We start from the raw sequence: 20,857 nt of genomic DNA, 5'->3' as shown, positions 1-20,857 counted from the left end.
TCCAAGGAGATCTAATTGCGGCCTACCAGTACCTGAAGGGGCCTACAGGAAAGCTGGTGAGGGACTGTTTATCAGGGAGCGTAGTGACAGGACAAGGGGTAATGGGTTTAAGCTGAAGGAGGGTCGATTTAGATTAGATGTTAGAAAGAAATTCTTTACTGTTAGAGTGGCAAGGCACTGGAACAGGTTGCCCAGAGCGGTTGTGGAGGCCCCATCCCTGGAAGTGTTCAAGGCCAGGCTGGATGGGGCTTTGGGCAACGTGGTCTAGTGGAGGGTGTCCCTGCCCATGTCAGGGGCGTTGAAACTAGATGATCTTTGAAGTCCCTTCCAACCCAAACGATTCTATGATTCTATGATTCTTTTAGGCCAATCTTTAACAAAATACTCCATTTTACCAAAAAAAAAAAAAAAAAGGGGAAGTCACAGAGTTTTGGAAATGTGGAAAGACATGCAACCTTCACCTCAGAGACCACAAGCTGTTCAAAATTGGATATCCAGCCAAAGGCAGTTATTTAGGTTGCCTTCATGATCAGTGGCAGAGGGAGCCTAGACTAACTTAGACCAAACAACTATTTTTTAAATGACTTAAGTGACATGGAATGAATCCAAATTGCAGCATTTCTGTACCCTTTAAATTTCTTCTCATTTTTTTAGTATAAATCTAATCACTCATTTCAATACAGTTCTAATCCCCCCCTCAACTCAATCTTAGTGTGAAAAAACCTCAAAATCTTGCTGAAGATTAGCTATAAAACTTTTAGGGAAGTATTTAATTTGAGAGTAACATGCCTAGATATATAGACGTCTAGACATATACAGGTGCATCTCTATTCATAAGCTGTCAGTGGAGCCCTGACTTAGGAGACCTAATTCAGTTGCCCACACACAGGTGTCTAGTGCCATTTGAGATGCCCACTTGTATTTCAGCTGGCCTCATCTGCTGCTCCAGGAGGGCATGGGTTTCCTGCCCTACCTGCCTCATCTCTGTCAGCTCTGTGTGGATATCTGCGGTCACTAGGCCATCTAAAATAGCTATTTATGCATATTTTAAGACAAGAGATTCATGCCTGCAGTGACAATAAAAAGCCTGGAGCACAGGTTTATACCTCCTCAAAATGAGGCATTAATGAGAAGGAAAGACAGCATTTTAAACACAGCTGCTTCTGCCAGTGTTCATGTGTAAGGACAGGGGATCCCACTTCTAATAATGTTGTTGTTGGTAGGAATGAAACTAAATATTGCTGTTTAGAATGGTTTCAATTACCATTTTCTGACTTTATCCTTCATTTTATCCAGGTGTTAAGCACCACTGCTCTGTAGCTATGCTCAGACTAATATTAAAGTCTACTTTTCTCTTTACTTTTTTTTTTTTTGAGGGGGAAATTATGGAAATATGCTGTATTTTGTTTTAGAGCAAAATGGTGGGAAGACCACTGCCTGTTAGACAGTAAAGGGAACAACAGTAAAAGCAGTAGAGCTGTTCACTTATTTTTCAAATGAAATTTTTTTCTCCAAAAATGTGGACGCACTGAAACCCAGAGCTTTTCATATAGACATACCACACTGCCAAAAGTTTGTCAGGGAAGGCTTTCAGTTCCAAGTGGAATTAGGGACTGAAAATAAGAGAAAAAGGAAACAACTGCCCAAATGAGCTAATCAGAAAGGACATTTGGTAGGTTGATATCCAGCTTCTGGACCAAGTGTTGTGGTATTTGGAGCAAGGCTTGAAGCTGAATCCTCTATCTCAAGTCAATGCACACTCAGCAGAATATCCACTATTTTGGCATCGATTCATTGCCGTCCTTTAAAAGGTCTTAGCTATATTACCCAAGGGAACATAAAAGGAGGACGTTAATGAAGGGCAAATGAAAGGACAGTGGCAAAGGGAATGCCGTGGGTGAAAATGAATGGGTTGTAAGTGTTGGCAAGAAGAAGGGGGTGTCAGTGGGGGAATCAATGTTTTCAAGACTAGAGTAAGTGCAGGCAGCTCGTCTCTGTGCCTTGTGACCAGAACAAAGTTTGCTTGATAGAACTTGTTACAGTGCTTGCAATAATTATAACATTTCCTATTCTCTGAACAAGGCATATTGGTATAGTGCGAGTGTGTAGACTAGTGGTGTATTAGCTTATCTGCTGAAAAGGGAAGAAGCAAATATGCTTTAGTGAATTTACTAACTTTGTTTCCCGATTCTCAGCAGTTCAGGTTTCAAGTATGACAAATACTTCTTGTCCCTCCCCATCTCCATCCTTCCCAATGACTGTGTCCTCTAGAAGGCCTTAAGATGACGTAGGACTATTTTCATTTGGGAAATGCATTATGTTGCATTATATTGTGCTATGAGCTGCTGCAGTTTAGATTGCTATGCTTTGCAATGTGGTGCACAGTACTATATCATACTGAGATGGATGATACTCCCTTATAAGACATTGTATGACATGTTATTGTATTATGCTGACTATTGAGAATAAAATTAACCAGCAATTTTAAAAATGACTGAAGATTGATACCTGGACAGATACTCCAACAGAGTGGTAACTTGAACCTTTGGTAACTAGGCTAAAAATATACTTGCATTCAGCACCATCCATTGCTGCACTTCTTTGACAGCCCTCCTTTTCCGTCTTTGGATCCATCCCAGATCTTCTAGGTTTCAAAAACCTGTAGACTTCATGAAAGACGGTGCTAAGCTGACTTACCTTTCGTCACGCGTCTGCAGGACTGCTTCTACTAAATCATATGGCGAGCCCGTAGCGAGAAGCGGAGGAGATACAGGCTCCTTATTGAGTAAAGCACGCAATCCTGAAGGAAAGGTGCTGGCATAGGGGAGATTTTTTTCATGAGCTGCATTGTGAAAGGACTTCACCTTTGCTTAACATTATTTCTCGGCTCTTTTACTGCTATTAGCTTGTTTTTCTGTTGCAGTGTTGCACAGATATTGCTGTTTGTGCAGTTGTCCCACTGCAGCTATGAAAAGCCCTCTCTTTTCTCACAGACTGAAAATCCTGGATGCCCTGAACAAAACTCTGAGGATAAAGAAGTTATAGTTCTCTTTATATTAAGTAATTTGCCAAGTGGGCTATGAGGGAAAGAGATGGTACAAGAGCATGTGAGGGATATTTAGGGAAGGGGGAATTGTAGGACTGTAGTTCTTTAGCCTCCTTTCCCTTCCCAAGCTTCAAAGGGGTGACATAAGTACTGTTGAAGGCAGGGCCATCGTAGGTTATGGATAAAGGCCTTTTGGAACAGATATAAAAAGCACAGTGTCTACATAGTCATTTTGCTGAAAGACTTGTCATTTGAAAGCTAAGAGCACTGGGAAGGATAAAGGGTCAAAGATGACCGGTTCCCAGGCTGACAAATTGGCTTTTGCTATCTCACATAACAAATAGGAGGGCACGTGCACACCTATAGCCGCAGAAATTTATGCCTGGCCATAAACCTTTGCACTGTAGCCCAGGAGTAATCAGGAGGCTCTCTACTTGTGGAGGTCACAGACCTGGGCAGGTAACAAAACTAGAGATCGATTTCTAGCAGGAGGATCATGAGAGGAAGCAAAGAGGTTATTTGAGCAGTGCCGTGTCTGGAAATAGGCATGGAATGGTGAGAATGACAAGTGTCCCCTGCTGCCCCACTCCGGCCATGCCCCAGGAAGCTGGAACCTGTCTACCTCCCATACAAACACACAGGATGCCACTAAAGAAACTCTCATTATTGCTTGTTTCTTCCTAGCAGAAGCAACAACTCAGCCCATAGCCAACCTTTTGTATGTGAAGAACTAGCAGTTTGAATGTGATTACATGTTAAACAATGTCTGTAACACCTTTTTTTTTTTTATTGTGCAATCTAGTTCCCTGTGTATAATCTTCATTTATGTCCATCCCATACACTGCAGTGCCATGTGGATACTGGTGCTGATACAAAGAAGTTCCAATCAAGTAAAAGATAAGACTGGGTGTTTTGTTGGAAATAATTCTTAGAGCTTTGTCTGTTCAATACTCTTGTCAAACAAGTGATTGGTCCTCACAGCATGCAAGTACTTGGAGCACGAGGTCACAGAGCTGACAAATGGGAAAAATTTAATTCTAAGAGCTTAAATCTTCCTAGATTTTCCCTATCACAAATTACTGTAATTCTTGAATTCACTGGGCCTACCAATGATTTTACTGTGACAATTCTGCTTTAAAAAAACCCACTTGTAAATAATGTGAGCAATCTGTCAGTTTCTCTGTCAAGTTTCTTTGTCAACAGAAAAATTCGAATGTCTTTAATCCATCCAGTCTGACAAACATTAAAGGTTTGATAAATAGATAAAAGCCAGCATTACAAATACTTTATACTCCTGGTTAGCTCCTTGCCCCAGGGTAGATGATCCCTGCTTATTCACGCAGATGTTACTAGAGTCATGGTGTGTTATGTGTACATTGTGCATTGTGAAATCAAAACAATGCAAAAGAAGGGCAAGGGGGAGCAAGCTGCAAAATCTGTGCTTTAGATTTCTTGTACTTTTTTCTGAGAGCTTCTTAGTTGCATTGATTCAGTGAAGTAATTGCTAAACTCATACTTTTTTTCAGTGTAGTACAGACATACTGCTACACTCTAATGGCTCAACTCTACCCTCATATAACATAGGATGCTTTTTTTGTTATTTGGGTTGGGGTATAACCCTGAAGCACCCTGTTCCCAGGTAGAGATACAACATTCTGGATATAAACAGGGACCTCACCACTGTTGCACATTGTTCTATGAGATATATTTGGTGGACTTAGTACTCAGTTATGGGGGGGCATTAAAGAAGACCCATTAGCAATGCATTTAAAATTTAATACAGGCAACCTGTAGTGACACTAGATGGCATTGAAACATCAGGGAAGGATCCAAAACCAACATTCACGCAACACCTCCCGACCAGCTTGCACCTCTGTGTTGTTACACAAATTGGGATTGTGGTGTTTTAAAGTGGTTGCAGATGATATCTGTATTGACCCTGAATAAAAGAACTAACTTCAGGATCCAGTACAAGGAAGACTTAGAGACTTAGAGTTAGGATCCTTATGGTCTGGGCTGGGCTCTGGCAATGATACTGTGTTTGACTTACAGCACTTATGCTTAGACAGCCTCCTAGGAGGGGTGGTGAGGTGCAATTATTGAAAAATGCATTCAATTCCAGAAGCATCAGGGCTAGGAGCATGCTTTATCATTATTTTTTCACAGACAACATTGTCTTCATGAGATTTCAAAGACAGAACAGGTATAACATCTTGTCCACTGAGCCTTTGTGTTCTCACAGCTTGATTTCCTAAAGATTTGTGTCCGACTACTGTAAATACCTACTGTTGCAACAGTGCTGGTTCCTGCAACTTCTCTTCAACACAATGACATGATTTCCCAGCACTTCTCCATGCCATGATGCCTTACACCCCAAATCAGTTGTCTCCGCTGTAAAAAGCCCAGCTCTTTCTATGATGTCCCACATTCCCTAATGGCTTTTATTTGGCCCAGCTCCTGATCAAGGAGCAGTGTATCCTTACAGTGATGCAGAAACAAGCATGTGCTCCCTGGGCAGCCAGTGCTCTCATGCTGCTCGGTGGGCCAGCAGAACTGACCAGGACCACATTCTCCTGCCTTTCCCTCACTGGTAACAGCAATAGGGTCTCACTCCTCTTACAACTGTAACATACAGAATCAAATATTTTTGAGAACACTGTTCCTCTGCCTACTTCAGCTAATATCTGCTAATAAGTTGAAGAGCTAACAGGGGAAGAGGACACCAACCAGAAGATAGGCAGACCAATGTGCAGAGACAGACAAGAAAGCAGCCACCTCATTTCCTTGGCAGATGTGGTTAAAAAATGACACTACATCACACAGAAACAAAATATGATGCATGGTTTAGGCTTTTCAATTAAGTAAATTGATCATTCAGTGTTTCTTTTCTCTTTGAGTCTGCACTGACTCAAAGAAAAGAAAGATCTTTCTCCCAAGTCATTTCTATTTGTTTCTGCCATCTCCGAAAAAAGTCCAACAGTTATCTAAAAGAGCCCTAATTAGGAAAGATTTTGAAGATGGAAATCACTGTGGAGGCTGAAGGAATTAAAAAAGAACAGCAGGTCAGCAAGGAAGGGAAGACAGGAAATACCTGGCAGCCAGCTAGCTACAGTGAAATGCCATCTGTCTGCCTTCTGTGAATAGAAGGATAACCAAACTGAATTGCAGTTTCAGGCGGCTTTGTCACTTTTCCCTCAGCACTGAATGCCTTGAAAAACCCATCAGCAGATGCCATGAGAAGTAATATGGTGCTACTGACTACAAAAAGCTATTGAAATGTATTAATTGTGAAGAAAAAGTGGCTCCAGCACACAAGTCCATACATCAAATGAGGTTTACAGCTTCATTAGGACTATCAAGAGCAACTTGGTATAATTGACCCCAAACTTTGTCTCTGAGGTAGAGCAGACAAATACACAAGTGCACAATTGTGAGAAGACAGATATTTTAACTCGGAGCAGCCTAAGCAGTCAAGTGAATGTACCACAACAGAGATGGAGAATGAGCAGCAACAGAATCAAAACAATACAAATTATAGTTCCAGGGTATAAGAATCTGACCTTTTACATTACGTGTGTCAGGATAAGTACTCTTGCTGTTCGTAGTCCACATTGAACCCTTGCACTTAAACATAAACCCTTTGCTTCTTATCTTTTGTGTTACCTGCAAACAAACAGCCAAAGTATTTTCCAAATATCTACAAAAACCTATCTGAATAGTCCCTAAAAATGACGGTAAGTCCGACTCCTCCATCAGCTCCCACCAGGGGTGGGACTCCTTCTCTGTGGAATATGATAAGGGCTCTGCCCACATTCTGCAAGATGCTCACCCACCCTGGGTATTCTGTGCAATCACCAAAAAGCTGTGTGTTACAGAACTCACTTTTCCTGGTACATCATTTTAGTGATGAATGGGAATGTTTTATAGTCTCCAGGAGAGCTCAGCTGCAAAGGAGTCTCTCTGAAGCCAGAGATACAGATAATTCTGGTACTGCAAGCTGGCCTGTTTCTCAGGAATGTCTGCATCACAGCGGGATGATATTTGTCTGCCAAAATACCCTTATAATTCACTGCTCAATTACACTCAATAATGGGCTATTGCCCTTTTTGGGTCACTCCTCTTCCAGGTGTTTCTTCATGAGTCCCAGGATTTGCCTGAAGCTGAGAGAATGGTCACACTGCGTCATGCAGTCCATGTTCTCTGGGGTCACCCTTACCATTAACTTTCTATTCATCAGGAGAGCACACCTGCTACCGGCCTTTTGTCATGCAGTCACCTCTGTACCCTGTCAGACGGCTTATTTACTCACTATTAGATTAGAACTGTGTGAGGACCATTTTCGTATCCTTTGGGTTCTCCTTTTGCACAAAGAACCTGTGGGAGTTTGCTGTTATGGTGACTCTTAACACCTACAAACACCTATTTCTCTTGGGACTACTGCAATATCACTGCTACAGTAGCAGCTGTATTTTGTAGGACAATTTCCTCATTATTTCCTTTTAAATTGCGGTACTATCTATAAGCCACAGTAAAGCATGAGAGTTGTAGTGAGGTGGGTGCTTTACAAATGCAATGAAAAGGCAGTCTATTGTCCAAAGTGTTGAATGTTCAAATGAGTTAAACATATAAATCATAGGGGTCATAGAAATCTGTTTTTTTCAGGGTATTAAGTTAAACTTCCTATGGAGGACAATTTTCCTAAATCAAACCAGCTTGATTTAATCCATCCTTCTTGTTGATATGAATAGTGAGTGGAGTCCCTGCAGAAGTGGGCCCAGAACACCATTCTTTGTTGCTGCTAAAGAACATAAATTACCTTTCTAAGTCTGTTAAGAAGGTGTGACAATGTATTTCCATCTAGTTCTTCACTATTAAAAAGTGGGAGATAAAGAAGGAGGAAAGTAAAGATGCTGGGTTTGATTTCTCTTATGTTTTATACAGAAGTAAATCCAGTAATCCTATCCATGAATTATTCCTGATTTATGCTGAAAGGATTCAGATTCTGAAGTCAATGCATTTGTTCTTTTAGATCCAGGAAAATCTAAAATTCAAAAGTCTACTATAACATCAATAATAAGCCACTCTCCACCTCTACAGTCTCCATTTTATTGCTGCTGGTTGTGAAGGATCTCTGATCACAAGGATGTAGATCAGGAAAAGGAATGGTTTTCAAATTCTGTTTTGGTTACCTGGACTATTTCAAGGTAAAATGAACATTAAATATACTTACAATGTGCACAGCCTATGTACAGACAGATACAGCTTATATTCCTGAGTACAAATACCTACAAAATATACCAGGTATGCAACTGAACCAATCATCACTTGTGCTGTGTATTACTTAATTGGTGGGAAAAAAAGAGAATTTTTTGGAAGAGCTGTTTCACCACTGTGTTCTGCTTGATCATTCCTTATAGGCTTTTCCATTTGGGTTTCCAAATGTTTCTCTGGAATAACATGTTTCCTTGTGTTCTGCACATCATTTTCTATTGTGCCTGTGGAGGGCACAGTGGGAGTCAGTCTTTCAGCCAGTTCACTTTTCACATTGTCAGCCATATCTTTCCAGATATTATCTGCAATAATAAATAAATAAAATGATAGGGTAAGACTGCAGACCCTTAGCAGCAGATAAACATACGATTGCCACAGATTCACAAAAAATCAGTTGAAAATTTTCTCTGGGATCTTTCAACTACCCTTGACGCATTCTTTTGCTCTAAAAGTGAAGTGCACTGTGGTCTGGTGTCAGATATCACAAATATTTTGCTGTCAGTAAGGAAAAGATCTGTAGTAGTACTGCCAGTACTGCCAGTCTTCTTGCTGCCAGCTGCTATAAAACATAAGTAATACATTTCTACAGAAGTGAGAAATAGTGGCTCTATCCACCACATTCCAGTGACCATCCATTATCTGCACACTGTGTATTATCATTTCACCTTACTTCAGACAGATTATATTAAATACAAAGAAATACCAAACACTGATATACATGCACGTAGTTCTCCAGGTAGCACATGCTTACGAATATTCTCTTTTTTCTTTTCTGGTGTAGAGAAAGAGCCATCACTCAGCTTCCTCAAAGTCTGTGTTTTCTGTTTTGCTCTGTATATTTTTGGTTCCTGGATCCATGCATGCTTCATTGCTTCATCAGGAGTCATGCGCAGGGCAGGTTCCCACCTTAAATCCATGGTAGACAAATAGTTATTCAACTATTTCTAACTGCAAATTAGTTTAAGCCAAAAGATTCAGTATTGTCTTCTGAAAGTCAGGTCATGAGTATGTTTTTTGAAACAAAAGAATTCTAACTGAAAACATGGAAAAATCTTATGTAATCTTCTCCACCCTTCAAAACTTTTTATGTACTTCAGCACTGTGTGCTTTGCTGATCAAACCCTCTACAGCATCAAACCATTTTTCATATGCAGCTCACGGTGTTTTTAGGTTAGGGAACCTACTGAATATTTATTTCAAAGCTTTCACATTCTTTCAAGACAAGCTCCAAGAAAGGGAACGTAATTGACACATGGAGTAATTCATTAAAAGATATGACTTCTGTAATGTAACTGCACCTGAAACTACTGTAGAGACATTGTTTAACAAAACTCATGCGAGATCTTATTATGGAAATGAAAGGTGTTTCTTTTTTTTTTTTTTTTTTTTTCAAAATCTCTACATTGACTTTATTCTCTCACAGGTTTCATTCACTCTGTTCTCACACCCACATACTCACAAGTACCAAGTGTTCCAGCCAAGACCACTTGTGTGTCACACAAAGGACAAGGGTTGTCAGCTACTGAGTCCTCATCACATCTCTGGAGTTCTTGATTGGTGATGATGTACTAGTCTTTAGATGGATCTTGTCTATCCTTTAGGAGTCGCCTGCTGTTTGGGCATGGTCCTATGGTCCTTCAGATCAGAACCTTGCTGACTTCAGTCACCAGAAATGTTGGACTGTTTTCCCTTGTATTTTGGAATACATGCTTGTTTTCCTGTCAGGCTAAGGTTGCATATGTAATATTCTGCAAGCTCATTGCCATGCAATTGCTGTGAGCTTTGAGATTTTTCACTGCTGGTCACCTGTGCTGTGGTCTCACCAGAGTGCAGGCTCCCTGGCTGTGACACAGACAACACGCTCCCCGGTTTTACATGTGGGAGCAGTGTCCTTTGTTACTAATACATAACATTCTTCCAACCCCTGTTCTGCTCTCTCTTCCAGTGGTCAAACACACATACGTTCCCATCTGTACTTCATTCATATCAATCCTAATATTTGTGTTACTAATCTCTATATCAGTTGCAGATTATTTTGTTCTGATTTGTCTAATCTCATTGCTGTTCAGAACTGTACAGCAATAATGTAGGAAAAAAACCAGATTCTTTTCATCACAAAAGCTGAGTGAATCTGATATTTTCATCCACAAAACTGGCATATGCAAGTTGAACAAAACTGTTTGTGAAGTCATGGCAAATGAATCAGGCTGCTTTGGATGGACACAGATTGGCAAGTGAAAAAGACAAAATAGTTCAATACTTTTTGTCTCAAAATGAGTTTTCATTTCAAATCTCACTTCATTCCTTTGAAAATTTAAACAATCCCAACATATAATATTTTTTTCCTTTGTGACCTGAAATGACTTGTTTACAGGTTTTTTTGCTTCACTGCAACTATTTTCTAAATGTTCTGATTCAGCCAGCAAACCAAAATGGATCAATGATTCATACAGATTTAGCAGAGAACATTAAAAGGAACCTTCTTGTGAAACAGAGAGGGATGTTGGTTTTTTTTTTTTTTCATGTAACCACAAGTTAGCGTGGATTTCTTTAGGAAAGTACTACTGAACTGCTAGAAAGAAACTTATGGTCAGCGCTAAAGAAGACACAAAATAGTAGCCTTGCATAAGATAGGGATAACACTGGAGAAGGTATGGGACAAGCTTCTGCTGCTATTACACAGTATAAATTAGGATCCAGGCTCACCCTGAATGCCGTACTGCACCTATGCAAGAGGCCAGTATTTGAGGCAACCAGACAAAAGTTTGCTCCTGCACGCTCAGTCTTATAGTTTGATGGATGAGTAAAATCTCATTAGTAACCATCTCCCAAGCAAAAAGACCTATTAGTAAAATGACACCTCATATCACCAGAGTCCATGGAGTCCCACTCTGTAAAATGCTTTGTAACCTGACTGCCTTGGAAAAGACACATGATCATGTTTGAGCCATGTTACTTCTCCCACCATTCTTCATTTATTAAAAAGGCCCATTTACCTTGTGAAGACAGATGATACACTGGTGACACTAAATCAATCTCTCTTCCCCCACACAAACACATAGCCACTTGGACACTGATGCTCCCACCATCAGTGTGGTTTGCTATTGGAACAGGTTGCCCCAAGAAGCCACGGATCTCCCTCTTTGGAGATACTCAGAACCCGACTGGACAAGGTCCTGAGCAACCGACTCAAAGTTTGCTCTGCTTTGAGTGGGAAGGTGGGCTAGATGAATTCCAGAGGTCCCTTCCAACCCACATTATTCTGTGATACTAGGTAAAAAGTTCCTGGCATAGAGAATCTGTAGGATTCCTACCTTGTGTGAAGACTGTTAACAATTGCATGTTATTTGCATTTAGGAGTTCACAAAAATGTGCAAATAATCAATTTCCTTTAAGAAAACAGCTGTGGACCACTTGTCATACTAGCTATTCAGTAGCAAAATACTTGCCTGGAGTAAAGACAACAGTTTATCCTAGAAATGACAGGATGAGACATATTAAGACTCTTCTCGTATTCTGAGCTCTGGTGATTTATAAAAATCTATTCCAATCAAGAGAACAGAAAAATACAGTCTATCAAATAATTCTTGAAATGTGCAATGTGCCTGCTGTCCATGACAAATAGGTATAACTATGATAAGGACAAAAAGGGCTTAAATCAGCATGCAAACTACAAGGTACCACTCTGGTAAGTGTGCTAAGTAATTCTCCACACTAACTACCACAGTCAAGAAGAAGCAAGCAAACAATACTGTTGATTCTGGGGTGGAGACACGGCTGAATGTACTTTGCATTTTTATCCCCTGCTAAGGGGGAGACGTATGGTCTATTGGAAATAAAGAGTGTAATCTCATCCAAGGGAACATGCATGCAGAGCACAAGATCTTTGTGAGCCGATATTCAACGAAGCAGAACTGTTTTCATATATATACCACAGCATATCACCTGATTGCCAATCCCAAGGCCTAACACAGAAAATATAGTCAAGACATTCAAGCCAGCTAACTCAGCTCCCAATGTAGCTCCTTCTGGAGGAAACTGGAAGACTTTCTTCCCACCAGAGCAGGAGTTAGTTTTAAGTACAAAACCAAACTTTGATCTCCAGATATGCACTGCCTTGGGACAGTGCATTACCATGATCTGTGTTATCCGAATGAACCTTTATCTCAGATAAAACAGGAAGGATTTAATACAAAGGCCTCAACAGGTAAAAAACATTGCTTTTAAAGTTTAGTCTCCGGCATCAGAAGATGAAGATCTGCTTTTAGATATGATGAAGTGAGCTTTCTTTTGTACCTTGGACTAATCCCATATAGTCTTTCTGTGCCATGATTTCTCCCTGCAATAAGCTGTGAATAATAATAGTTATCAAATGCTACCTTGAGGAAAAAAAAAAATTCCAACAAAACCCCCCCAAAACTCCCCAAAACCCCCCAAAAACCAAAACACCTCAGGAAAAAAATCCAACAGAAACAAGGATTTTAAAGGCACAGGAGAACGAAAGTAAAGTCAAAACTAGCCTGCTGCGTATAAGTCAAAACTATGAACTCACATTAGACATCCTTTCAGAAAGTCCAAGAAACCAGCATCATGGGTTTTCAGCACTGTGCTTAGATCCTTGGAGTCTGGGCATCTCTTTTTTCCCTTGCTGTTAGTTATGGATTTAGGAAAACCTTTGGAATCTTAAAAATTAAAGACATGCTCAAAAAATTATGTTAAAAATCCTCACCAAGTCTTTAAGAGAGTTGCAAAAACAGTACTCATATCCATCCCACTAACTCTGGTTTTGCCCTGTTGGATTGACAGCCTGCTAGCACTGTGGCAAACAATACTGGTTACATCCTAGGGACTGCATCCTACGCTGTGTTTTTTTGTTTGTTTTGTGTAATTTCCAAAACCAAATTATACACAGAGGAATGGACTTAATGTAAATTAGTTCCCAAAGCCCACTGCGTTCCTTTTAGCAATAACATTTTTAAGGAGTAACAGTGGAATGGATTTCCCAATCCCTTCCCTATGACCTTGGCAATGAGAGGCCCGTAAGACACAAAAAACACAGTACCAGGTTCATTTGCAGGCTTCATGTTACCCATTTGCTTCTTTTCAATACCTCTTCCTGAAAGAAGTTCTGTCAGCTAAGCAGCAGCTATGGTTCTCTGACCCTACTCTCTACCAGGGATATTAACTAGTGATTAACTAGCAGGGAGGAATCCCACAAGGACAAACAATCAGAAGCAGTTACCAAAGAACATTCGCTTTCTTGATGCAGCCTGGATAAAATCAGCTGGTGGAAGACCCAATACCTTCAACACAGAAAATGAATTCATGGAGTTACTCTTCATTTCACAAACATATATAACAACTGTCAGGAGAGATGAGATATTTCACCTTTCTCCATATGAAAAGAAGCTGAATGCAGCAGTTTACTGTGAAATGTCTACAAATCATTTCCTCTTGTGCCATTTATTATGGAAGGAATTAAGGGATTCCTTAGAGATTTCTCACACAGAAAATGTGATCTTATAAGGGAGGACACTGGAATCTTCACTACCATAGAAGAGTCTAAGAACAAGCATCTCTGTTCATGACAAGCATCATGACACATGTAGGAGGCCACATGGAGAGATGCTGTCTTTGAAAAATCTGGTACAAACTAACATGGCACTAGAAGGATCAGAACTAGGGATTGAGTTCAACATCACATTGCACTTCAGTGACTGGTATGGAGTAACGAAGTAACTTGCTTTCATGGGTCAGTTTTGCACCTATGCTGACATTTGCACTGGGTAGGTGATCTGAGGTAGGAGGTGTGTATTCCTAAAACTCTTTGAAGAACAGTTACAAAGATGACAGAGCCAAACTCCTTGATAGGGGCAGACAGTGAAAGAAGGGGCGACATCCACAAATTGTGGCATGAGAAGTTCAGGGTGACTATTAGGAAAAACTTTTTCACCAGGAGAGTAGAACAGCAGTTGAGCAGGTCACTCAGAGGGTTTCTACTCAAGCCTTTGAGGTTTTCCAGATTTACTGGACAAAGACACAGTTGACTAATCAAATGCTAGCAAAAATCTCTCTTAGTTTGGACTAAGGAGATCCAATGCAACCAACATGTTTGATTTCTAAGAGACGATGAGCCTTTTATAATTTTATTGCTTTTCCTTCTGCTAGATATGCTTCTTCTGTTCTAACTTCTCCATACAAATTCTAACCAGATTATAATATGTTTCCTTCAGAAGCAAGTGAGTGAGTGTACAAAGCAGAGTTTGGCACGTGAAATAGAAATAACAGTTTTGCATTAGAGCCCATCCTTTCAAAGAGCCCTTTGGCTGTAATAAACCTCCCTTTAAAAGGCCAGACTATAGACAAATATATTTCATCATCTCTTGACATTTCTCTTTGTCGCTGGCAGTGTAGTATGCAAATGGGTTTGTAATGAGTATGTAATCAAAATGATGTAATTCAAAAGACAATCTCAGAAGTTACCTCCATGATGCAGGCAAGTTGGTCAACTTCATTTTCCCCTGGAAACAGTGGGTAGCCTGTGTAAAGCTCAGCTATGATACAGCCTAAGCTCCACATATCAACAGCCATAGCATAAGGGTGACCAAGAATCACTTCAGGCGAGCGATAAAACCGGCTCTGAACATAGGTGTACACTATATCAAACCAGAAAATTAGACAAGAAGCAAAATATCATAAATGGGACAGAAATGTGGATTCCAGATTTCACAGAAAAGTGAAAAACATGTTCAGGTATCATATATCTACTCCATCCATTAGCTGCCAATAAAGGATTGCTCATATAGGCTCTGAAAACCTTTTCTAATTCCACCCTAAAACCAATGGGTGATATGCTTTCCACTATTCTATTTGGAAATTGTTCTTCAACAAGTTTTGCTGAAATAAATTATTCTACTAATGCTGTGATTCAGCTTATTCCATGTTCATTTTCCTACTTGGAGGTCTTCCCCTTGCATCAATCAACAGTTCTTCATTATCACAGGTTTGCACTGTAGGAAATACTGGCTTCACTAACACCTAGGGAACATGTCCTACTGCCTTCTGATTTCCCCATTAAAGCATTATAGTCCCACAGCAGATATCAAAAGCTCTCATTCTGAGATTGGGACTCATCATATAGAGTAGACTAATCCTTTTACCTCTTGTCATTCAGGCAACTGAACACAATTATAGCATGCAAAGTCTGTTATTTTCTTATGCCTATCAATCTGCTGCTCACTTTGTTTATATTCCTGCACTTCTTTGCATTCCCACATATTCAACATCTTTCTGGAAGGAAAGCCCCCTGAAAAGTAAGTGCTGCACAATATGTGATTTCACCAAATCTCTGCAGGTACAGAGTACCGTGGTGGCTACCTGCGCCCTTGTGCATTTGATCAGTTCCATAATTGTTGTCTGCTTTTTGTCATTCTTGTCACTAATAAATAGCTGGCTTTTTGTTTTCTAATCTCTAATCTTGTACCACTTTGAGAGTGGCACCAATTTTTTTTCAGCTTACAGAGTCTTCTCAGATATGCTCCATCTTTCCTTTCACTTCTTTTCTGTTTCAATTTGTTACTCTCCTCAAATACTTCAGGCTGTGTCTCAGATTCCACTCTACTTAAACATGGGTAAAACTAAAATTATTATCTGCTCCTATAAAACTGGGCTCCTGTAAATCTAATGGGCTGAATCCCAAAATATAGATAAATAGACTTGGCTCAGCTTATACATCAATCTTTCATAGGAAAAAATGAGCCATTTAAGACTTGTTTTGTTTTTCTAAATTAATAGAATGCAGAACAGATTTCTTTCTTGTTTGTTTGGAGGGTTTGTTTGGGGTTTATTTTAACAAATGCTGTACATTAATTTCTCCCTTCCATTTTTTTTTCTCCTGCACATTCTGCTTAAATCTTTGATAGAAAAAAACCCCAAACAAACAAACAACAAAACAAAACCTCAGACTTTGTAAAATTGTAGCATAGTTCCCATTTCCCCCATTGTATTAATCCAAAAAGTGCTAATTATAATTTAACCATCCCAGTGGGAAAGGATATCTGGACCTGATAAACTCCTTGTTAAGTGAAGTATTGGGATTATCCTCATAGTCTCATTTCAGCTAACCGCTCTTGCAATGCAATTCTGATTTCAACAGCGGTAGAAGGGCTGATCAGCCTTGGGACAAAGAAAAAGCATGGTAATAGCTTAGTTATCTCCTACCAGTGTTTTTGCACCACCAATGGCTGAAAGGTTCATCAGATTTTGATTAGGGGCATAGGCCACTATATTATTCCAGGGAACTACAGGCCTGTCAGTCTGACCTTGATGCCAGAGGTGGTCATGGAGCAGATCATCTTGAGTGTCATCATGTGGCACATACAGGACAACCAGGTGATCAGGCCCAGTCAGCACGGGTTTATGAAAGGCAGGTCCTGCTTAATCAAAATGATCTCCTTCCATGACAAGGTGACCTGCTTAATGGATGAGGGAAAGACAGTGGATGTTGTCTACCTGGGCTTTAGTAAAGCCTTTGACACAGTTTTCCACAGCATTCTCCTGGAGAAACTGGCTGCTCATGGCTTGGATGGGTGTACGCTTTGCTGGGAAAAAACTGGCTGTATGGCCGGGCCCAAAGGGTTGTGGTGAATGGAGTTAAATCCAGTTGGTGGCCGGTCACAAGTGGTGTTCTCCAGGGCTCAGTACTGGGGCCAGTTCTCTTTAACGTCTTTATCAATGATCTAGACAAGGGGATTGAGTGCACCCTCAGTCAGTTGGCAGATGACACCAAGTTGGGTGGGAGTGTTGATCTGCTTGAAGGTAAGAAGGCTCTACAGAGGGATCTGGACAGGCTGGATCAATGGGCCGAGGCCATCTGTATGAGGTTTAACAAGGCCAAGTGCTGGGTCCTGCACATGGGTCACAACAACCCCAGGCAACGCTACAAACTTGGGGAAGAGTGGCTGGAAAGCTGCCTGGGGGAAAAGGACCTTGGGGTGTTGGTCGACAGCTGGCTAAACATAAGCCAGCAGTGTGCCCAGGTGGCCAAGAAGGCCAGCAGCATCCTGGCTTGTATCAGAAATAGTGTGGCCAGCAGGACTAGGGAAGTGATCATCCGCCTGTACTCAGCACTGGTGAGGCTGCACCTCAAGTACTGTGTTCAGTTTTGGGCACCTCGCTACAAGAAAGACATTGAGGTGCTGGAGCGTGTCCAGAGAAGAGCAACAAAGCTGGTGAAGGGTCTAGAGCACAAGTCTTATGAGGAGCAGCTGAGGGAACTGGGGTTGTTTAGCCTGGAGAAAAGGAGGCTGAGGGGAGACCTTACGGCTCTCTATAACTACCTGAAAGGAGGTTGTAGCCAGGTGGGTGTTGGTCTCTTCTCCCAAGTAACAAGTGATGGGACAAGAGGAAACGGCCTCAAGTTGTGCCAGGGGAGGTTTAGATTGGATATTAGGAACAATTTCTTCACCAAAAGGGTTGTCAGGCATTGGAACAGGCTGCCCAGGGAAGTGGTGGAGTCACCGTCCCTGGAGGTATTTAAAAGACCTGTAGATGTGGTGCTTAGGGACACGGTTTAGTGGTGGACTTGGTAGTGTTAGGTTAATGGTTGGACTCAGTGATCTTAAAAGTCTTTTCTAACCTAAATAATTCTATAATTCTATGATTAGCTCAATCAAATAAATAGTTTTTCCACATTATTTAAAATTAAGAAAGCTTATTAAGAAAATTACATCAACTTGACTTTTCTGCAAACCTCTTTGGTGTTCATAGCAGCTTGATCCAAAATCAATAACTTTAACTGAACCTTGGCCTTTGTGGTATAATAATATATTCTCCTAAAGAGGGAAAAAAAATGACAGGGAAAAAAAGAGTTTTAACACCACATTAGGTTAGTGAATACTTTGGAAAAGAAGCAATGCATAACACATTGGATTTACACTTATTTGCATAATAAAAGCTTAAAACTTCAGCTCCCTTGGGAATACATTTGATAACTTGTAGGCATCCAATAATGTGCAATTAACCAAAGCAGAGGAGAGATTTGTAAAGGTACTCCATTTGAGAGACACTAGTCCCTTACACACAATCCAAGCCACTGCACTGTACAATGTGTGATGCTCTCAAGGCACCAGCCAGTGAGAATGCTTGCTGTGTGAGCAGAGTGAGCTACCCAAAGCTCATTCTTGCAGTAGAAGGCAAACTGCATCTGGTTGCATGCTGTGCTAAATTAACCACAACTATCCTTTTGTAACCACAGAAAGCCCCTGCCCCACGAACAAGTTGTACTTCACAATTCTTCTCTCAGTTGCTTTCAACCTTCTCCAGACTATCTGTAAGCATACCTCTCTCCACCTCACAACAGTGTGATGCAGAGATCTCAAAGTAGTGATGAATGGAAATGGTCAGGTCCTATGGATTATTAGCTTGGTGCAGATGGGTACAGCACCATGTGCCTACAATTCCAGCTTGAGAAGTGATTCTTAAATAGCTAGCTAAGGGATATTTGCACTGATGAGTAAACATAGCTTATTAGCTCTCTTCTGCAGAGTTGAATTTTATCCTCACTAAAAATCTAATTCAAGGATTTCCTTGGATTTCCTTTCTGATCATAGAGTCTTCTCCACTTCTCAGCAGAGAGATGGCTACATTTATTAACCAGTTTTAAAGTGATTATATGTCAATGCTTTGCAGGAGCAAGCAGTTCCCAGATTGCTGCCAAATAATGACAAAGTAGTTTATTGGGTAATTAGTGGGCTCATAAGGAAATACTGTGTGTGACAGGAGGGAGAAGCTGCTACTGATGAAAGTCAAGGCAAGGACTGACTTCCACTACCCAGGTGCTCTTGGTTCTGTTATGGGAAGAAGCACCTTCTCTCTGCAGCTAGCTATCCCTTCATGCTCATGGTAGGACTCTGTCTCTAATACTGAATCTCTCACAATGCAAGGGAGCTGGTTAACTGTAAAACCAGGTTCTTGGGAGCAGTGATTACCTAGCATGAAGTCCAGAGAAACTCCATACTCTCTCTTACATTGATAAATATCACAGGAGGCAGATGGAATAACAGATGTGAGTTTCAGGCAGTATAAATTAAATTCATGAAACTGTACAATCGTGGAATGAGAACAAAATTCTCTCTTAGTTAACTCACTAAATGTTCTCTAGCATGTTACTCTATTTAAATACAGACTACTCTCATTGATCTTGCTAACCTCATTCCTTGTCAGTTGCTGCATGGGAACAGATTTTGTCTTGGGCCAGTTGTTTCTGATTAAGATATTTTGATTATCTTGCAAGTCTTCACCTCTCACTGCAAACTAGTCTGGCAAAGACAGTGGCAAAACAATGGGTACAGAGAGTATGTGACTCTTCAGACTTCTGAGTCTAGATACATTAAGCAAAGTGAGAGCAGAATTTCATCCTTAGCATTTTTATTTTTCATACTGTTGGAGCGAGTCCAGAGGAGGGCCACGAAGCTGATCAGAGGGCTGGAGCACCTCTCCTGTGAAGACAGGCTGAGAGAGTTGGGGTTGTTCAGCCTGGAGAAGAGAAGGCTCCGGGGAGACCTTAGAGCAGCCTTCCAGTACCTAAAGGGGGCCTACAGGAAAGCGGGGGAGGGACTGTGTATCAGGGCATGGAGTGACAAGACAAGGGGTAATGGTTTTAAACTGAAGGAGGGTAGATTTAGATTAGGTATTAGGAAGAAATTCTTCACTGTGAGGGTGGTGAGGCACTGGAACAGGTTGCCCAGAGAAGTTGTGGATGCCCCATCCCTGGAAGTGTTCAAGACCAGGTTGGATGGGGCTTTGGGCAACCTGGTCTAGTGGAGGGTGTCCCCGGCCATGGCAGGCGGGTTGGAATTAGATGATCATTGAGGTCCCTTCTAACCCAAACCATTCTGTGATTCTGTGATTCTATGATTTTTACTTGAGAGATGATTGACTGATTGATTGATTGCTTCATCGGTTCATTTGCCGTTTTGAAAAAGAAATCAAGATAAATTTTCACTTGAAATGAAAATAGAATTAAAATACTTTAGAAATCTCAGAAAATTGCAAAAATTTGAGATTTGGGCTTAAGGAGAATGGAAATGTTTCACCTAGCATGAATGTTTAGCAGATACAGCAGCAGGAATTGCATCGCAGATGTTCCTCCAGAAACAAGTGAGCACCCTAAATACTGTACAATAGAATTACTTTGTCATTTACTTGGCTACTTGATTTTATAGTTCTGCATATGAAATTAAATAGACTTAACAGGATGACCTGAAACAGGCTGCCGTGTGAATATTTCCTTGCATTGTCCTTCATATTGAAATACTTAATTTCACAAGCACTTTTTTCTTTCTGTAAGCAAAATGTCATTACCTGAATTTGATTCATATTTGCATACATTTTGGCAACCAGATAATCATGTAATAATACCACAGTGAATGAACTGAAGCAATGGAAAGAATCACTCAACTCTAGTACTAATACCATCTGAAATAAATTATATCTTCTGTACAAATACCCTATTGAGTTTTAAGGATTCTTCTGAGAGTT

The 20,857-nt window shown here is 40.6% G+C and overlaps 1 protein-coding gene across 2 annotated transcripts in view; it reads right to left on the bottom strand.

Annotated features, from left to right (window-relative positions):
- Positions 1 to 4,861: 4,861 nt before the first annotated feature.
- DYRK4 (dual specificity tyrosine phosphorylation regulated kinase 4) overlaps positions 4,862 to 20,857 on the bottom strand; it is a 36,050-nt gene continuing 20,054 nt past the window's right edge. For both annotated transcript variants that reach the window (XM_054812873.1, XM_054812872.1), the window contains 6 exons: positions 18,069 to 18,150; positions 14,801 to 14,973; positions 13,560 to 13,620; positions 12,870 to 12,999; positions 9,069 to 9,223; positions 4,862 to 8,619 (listed from right to left, as the gene is read on the bottom strand). In XM_054812873.1, coding sequence (XP_054668848.1) covers positions 8,384 to 8,619; positions 9,069 to 9,223; positions 12,870 to 12,999; positions 13,560 to 13,620; positions 14,801 to 14,973; positions 18,069 to 18,150 — 837 coding nt within the window. In that variant the 3' untranslated portion in view covers positions 4,862 to 8,383. The remainder of the gene's footprint in view (positions 8,620 to 9,068; positions 9,224 to 12,869; positions 13,000 to 13,559; positions 13,621 to 14,800; positions 14,974 to 18,068; positions 18,151 to 20,857) is intronic.

The sequence above is a fragment of the Grus americana genome, chromosome 1 (assembly GCF_028858705.1).
Source record: "Grus americana isolate bGruAme1 chromosome 1, bGruAme1.mat, whole genome shotgun sequence".
Taxonomy (NCBI): domain Eukaryota; kingdom Metazoa; phylum Chordata; class Aves; order Gruiformes; family Gruidae; genus Grus; species Grus americana.
This window is presented reverse-complemented; position numbering and strand designations above follow the sequence as displayed.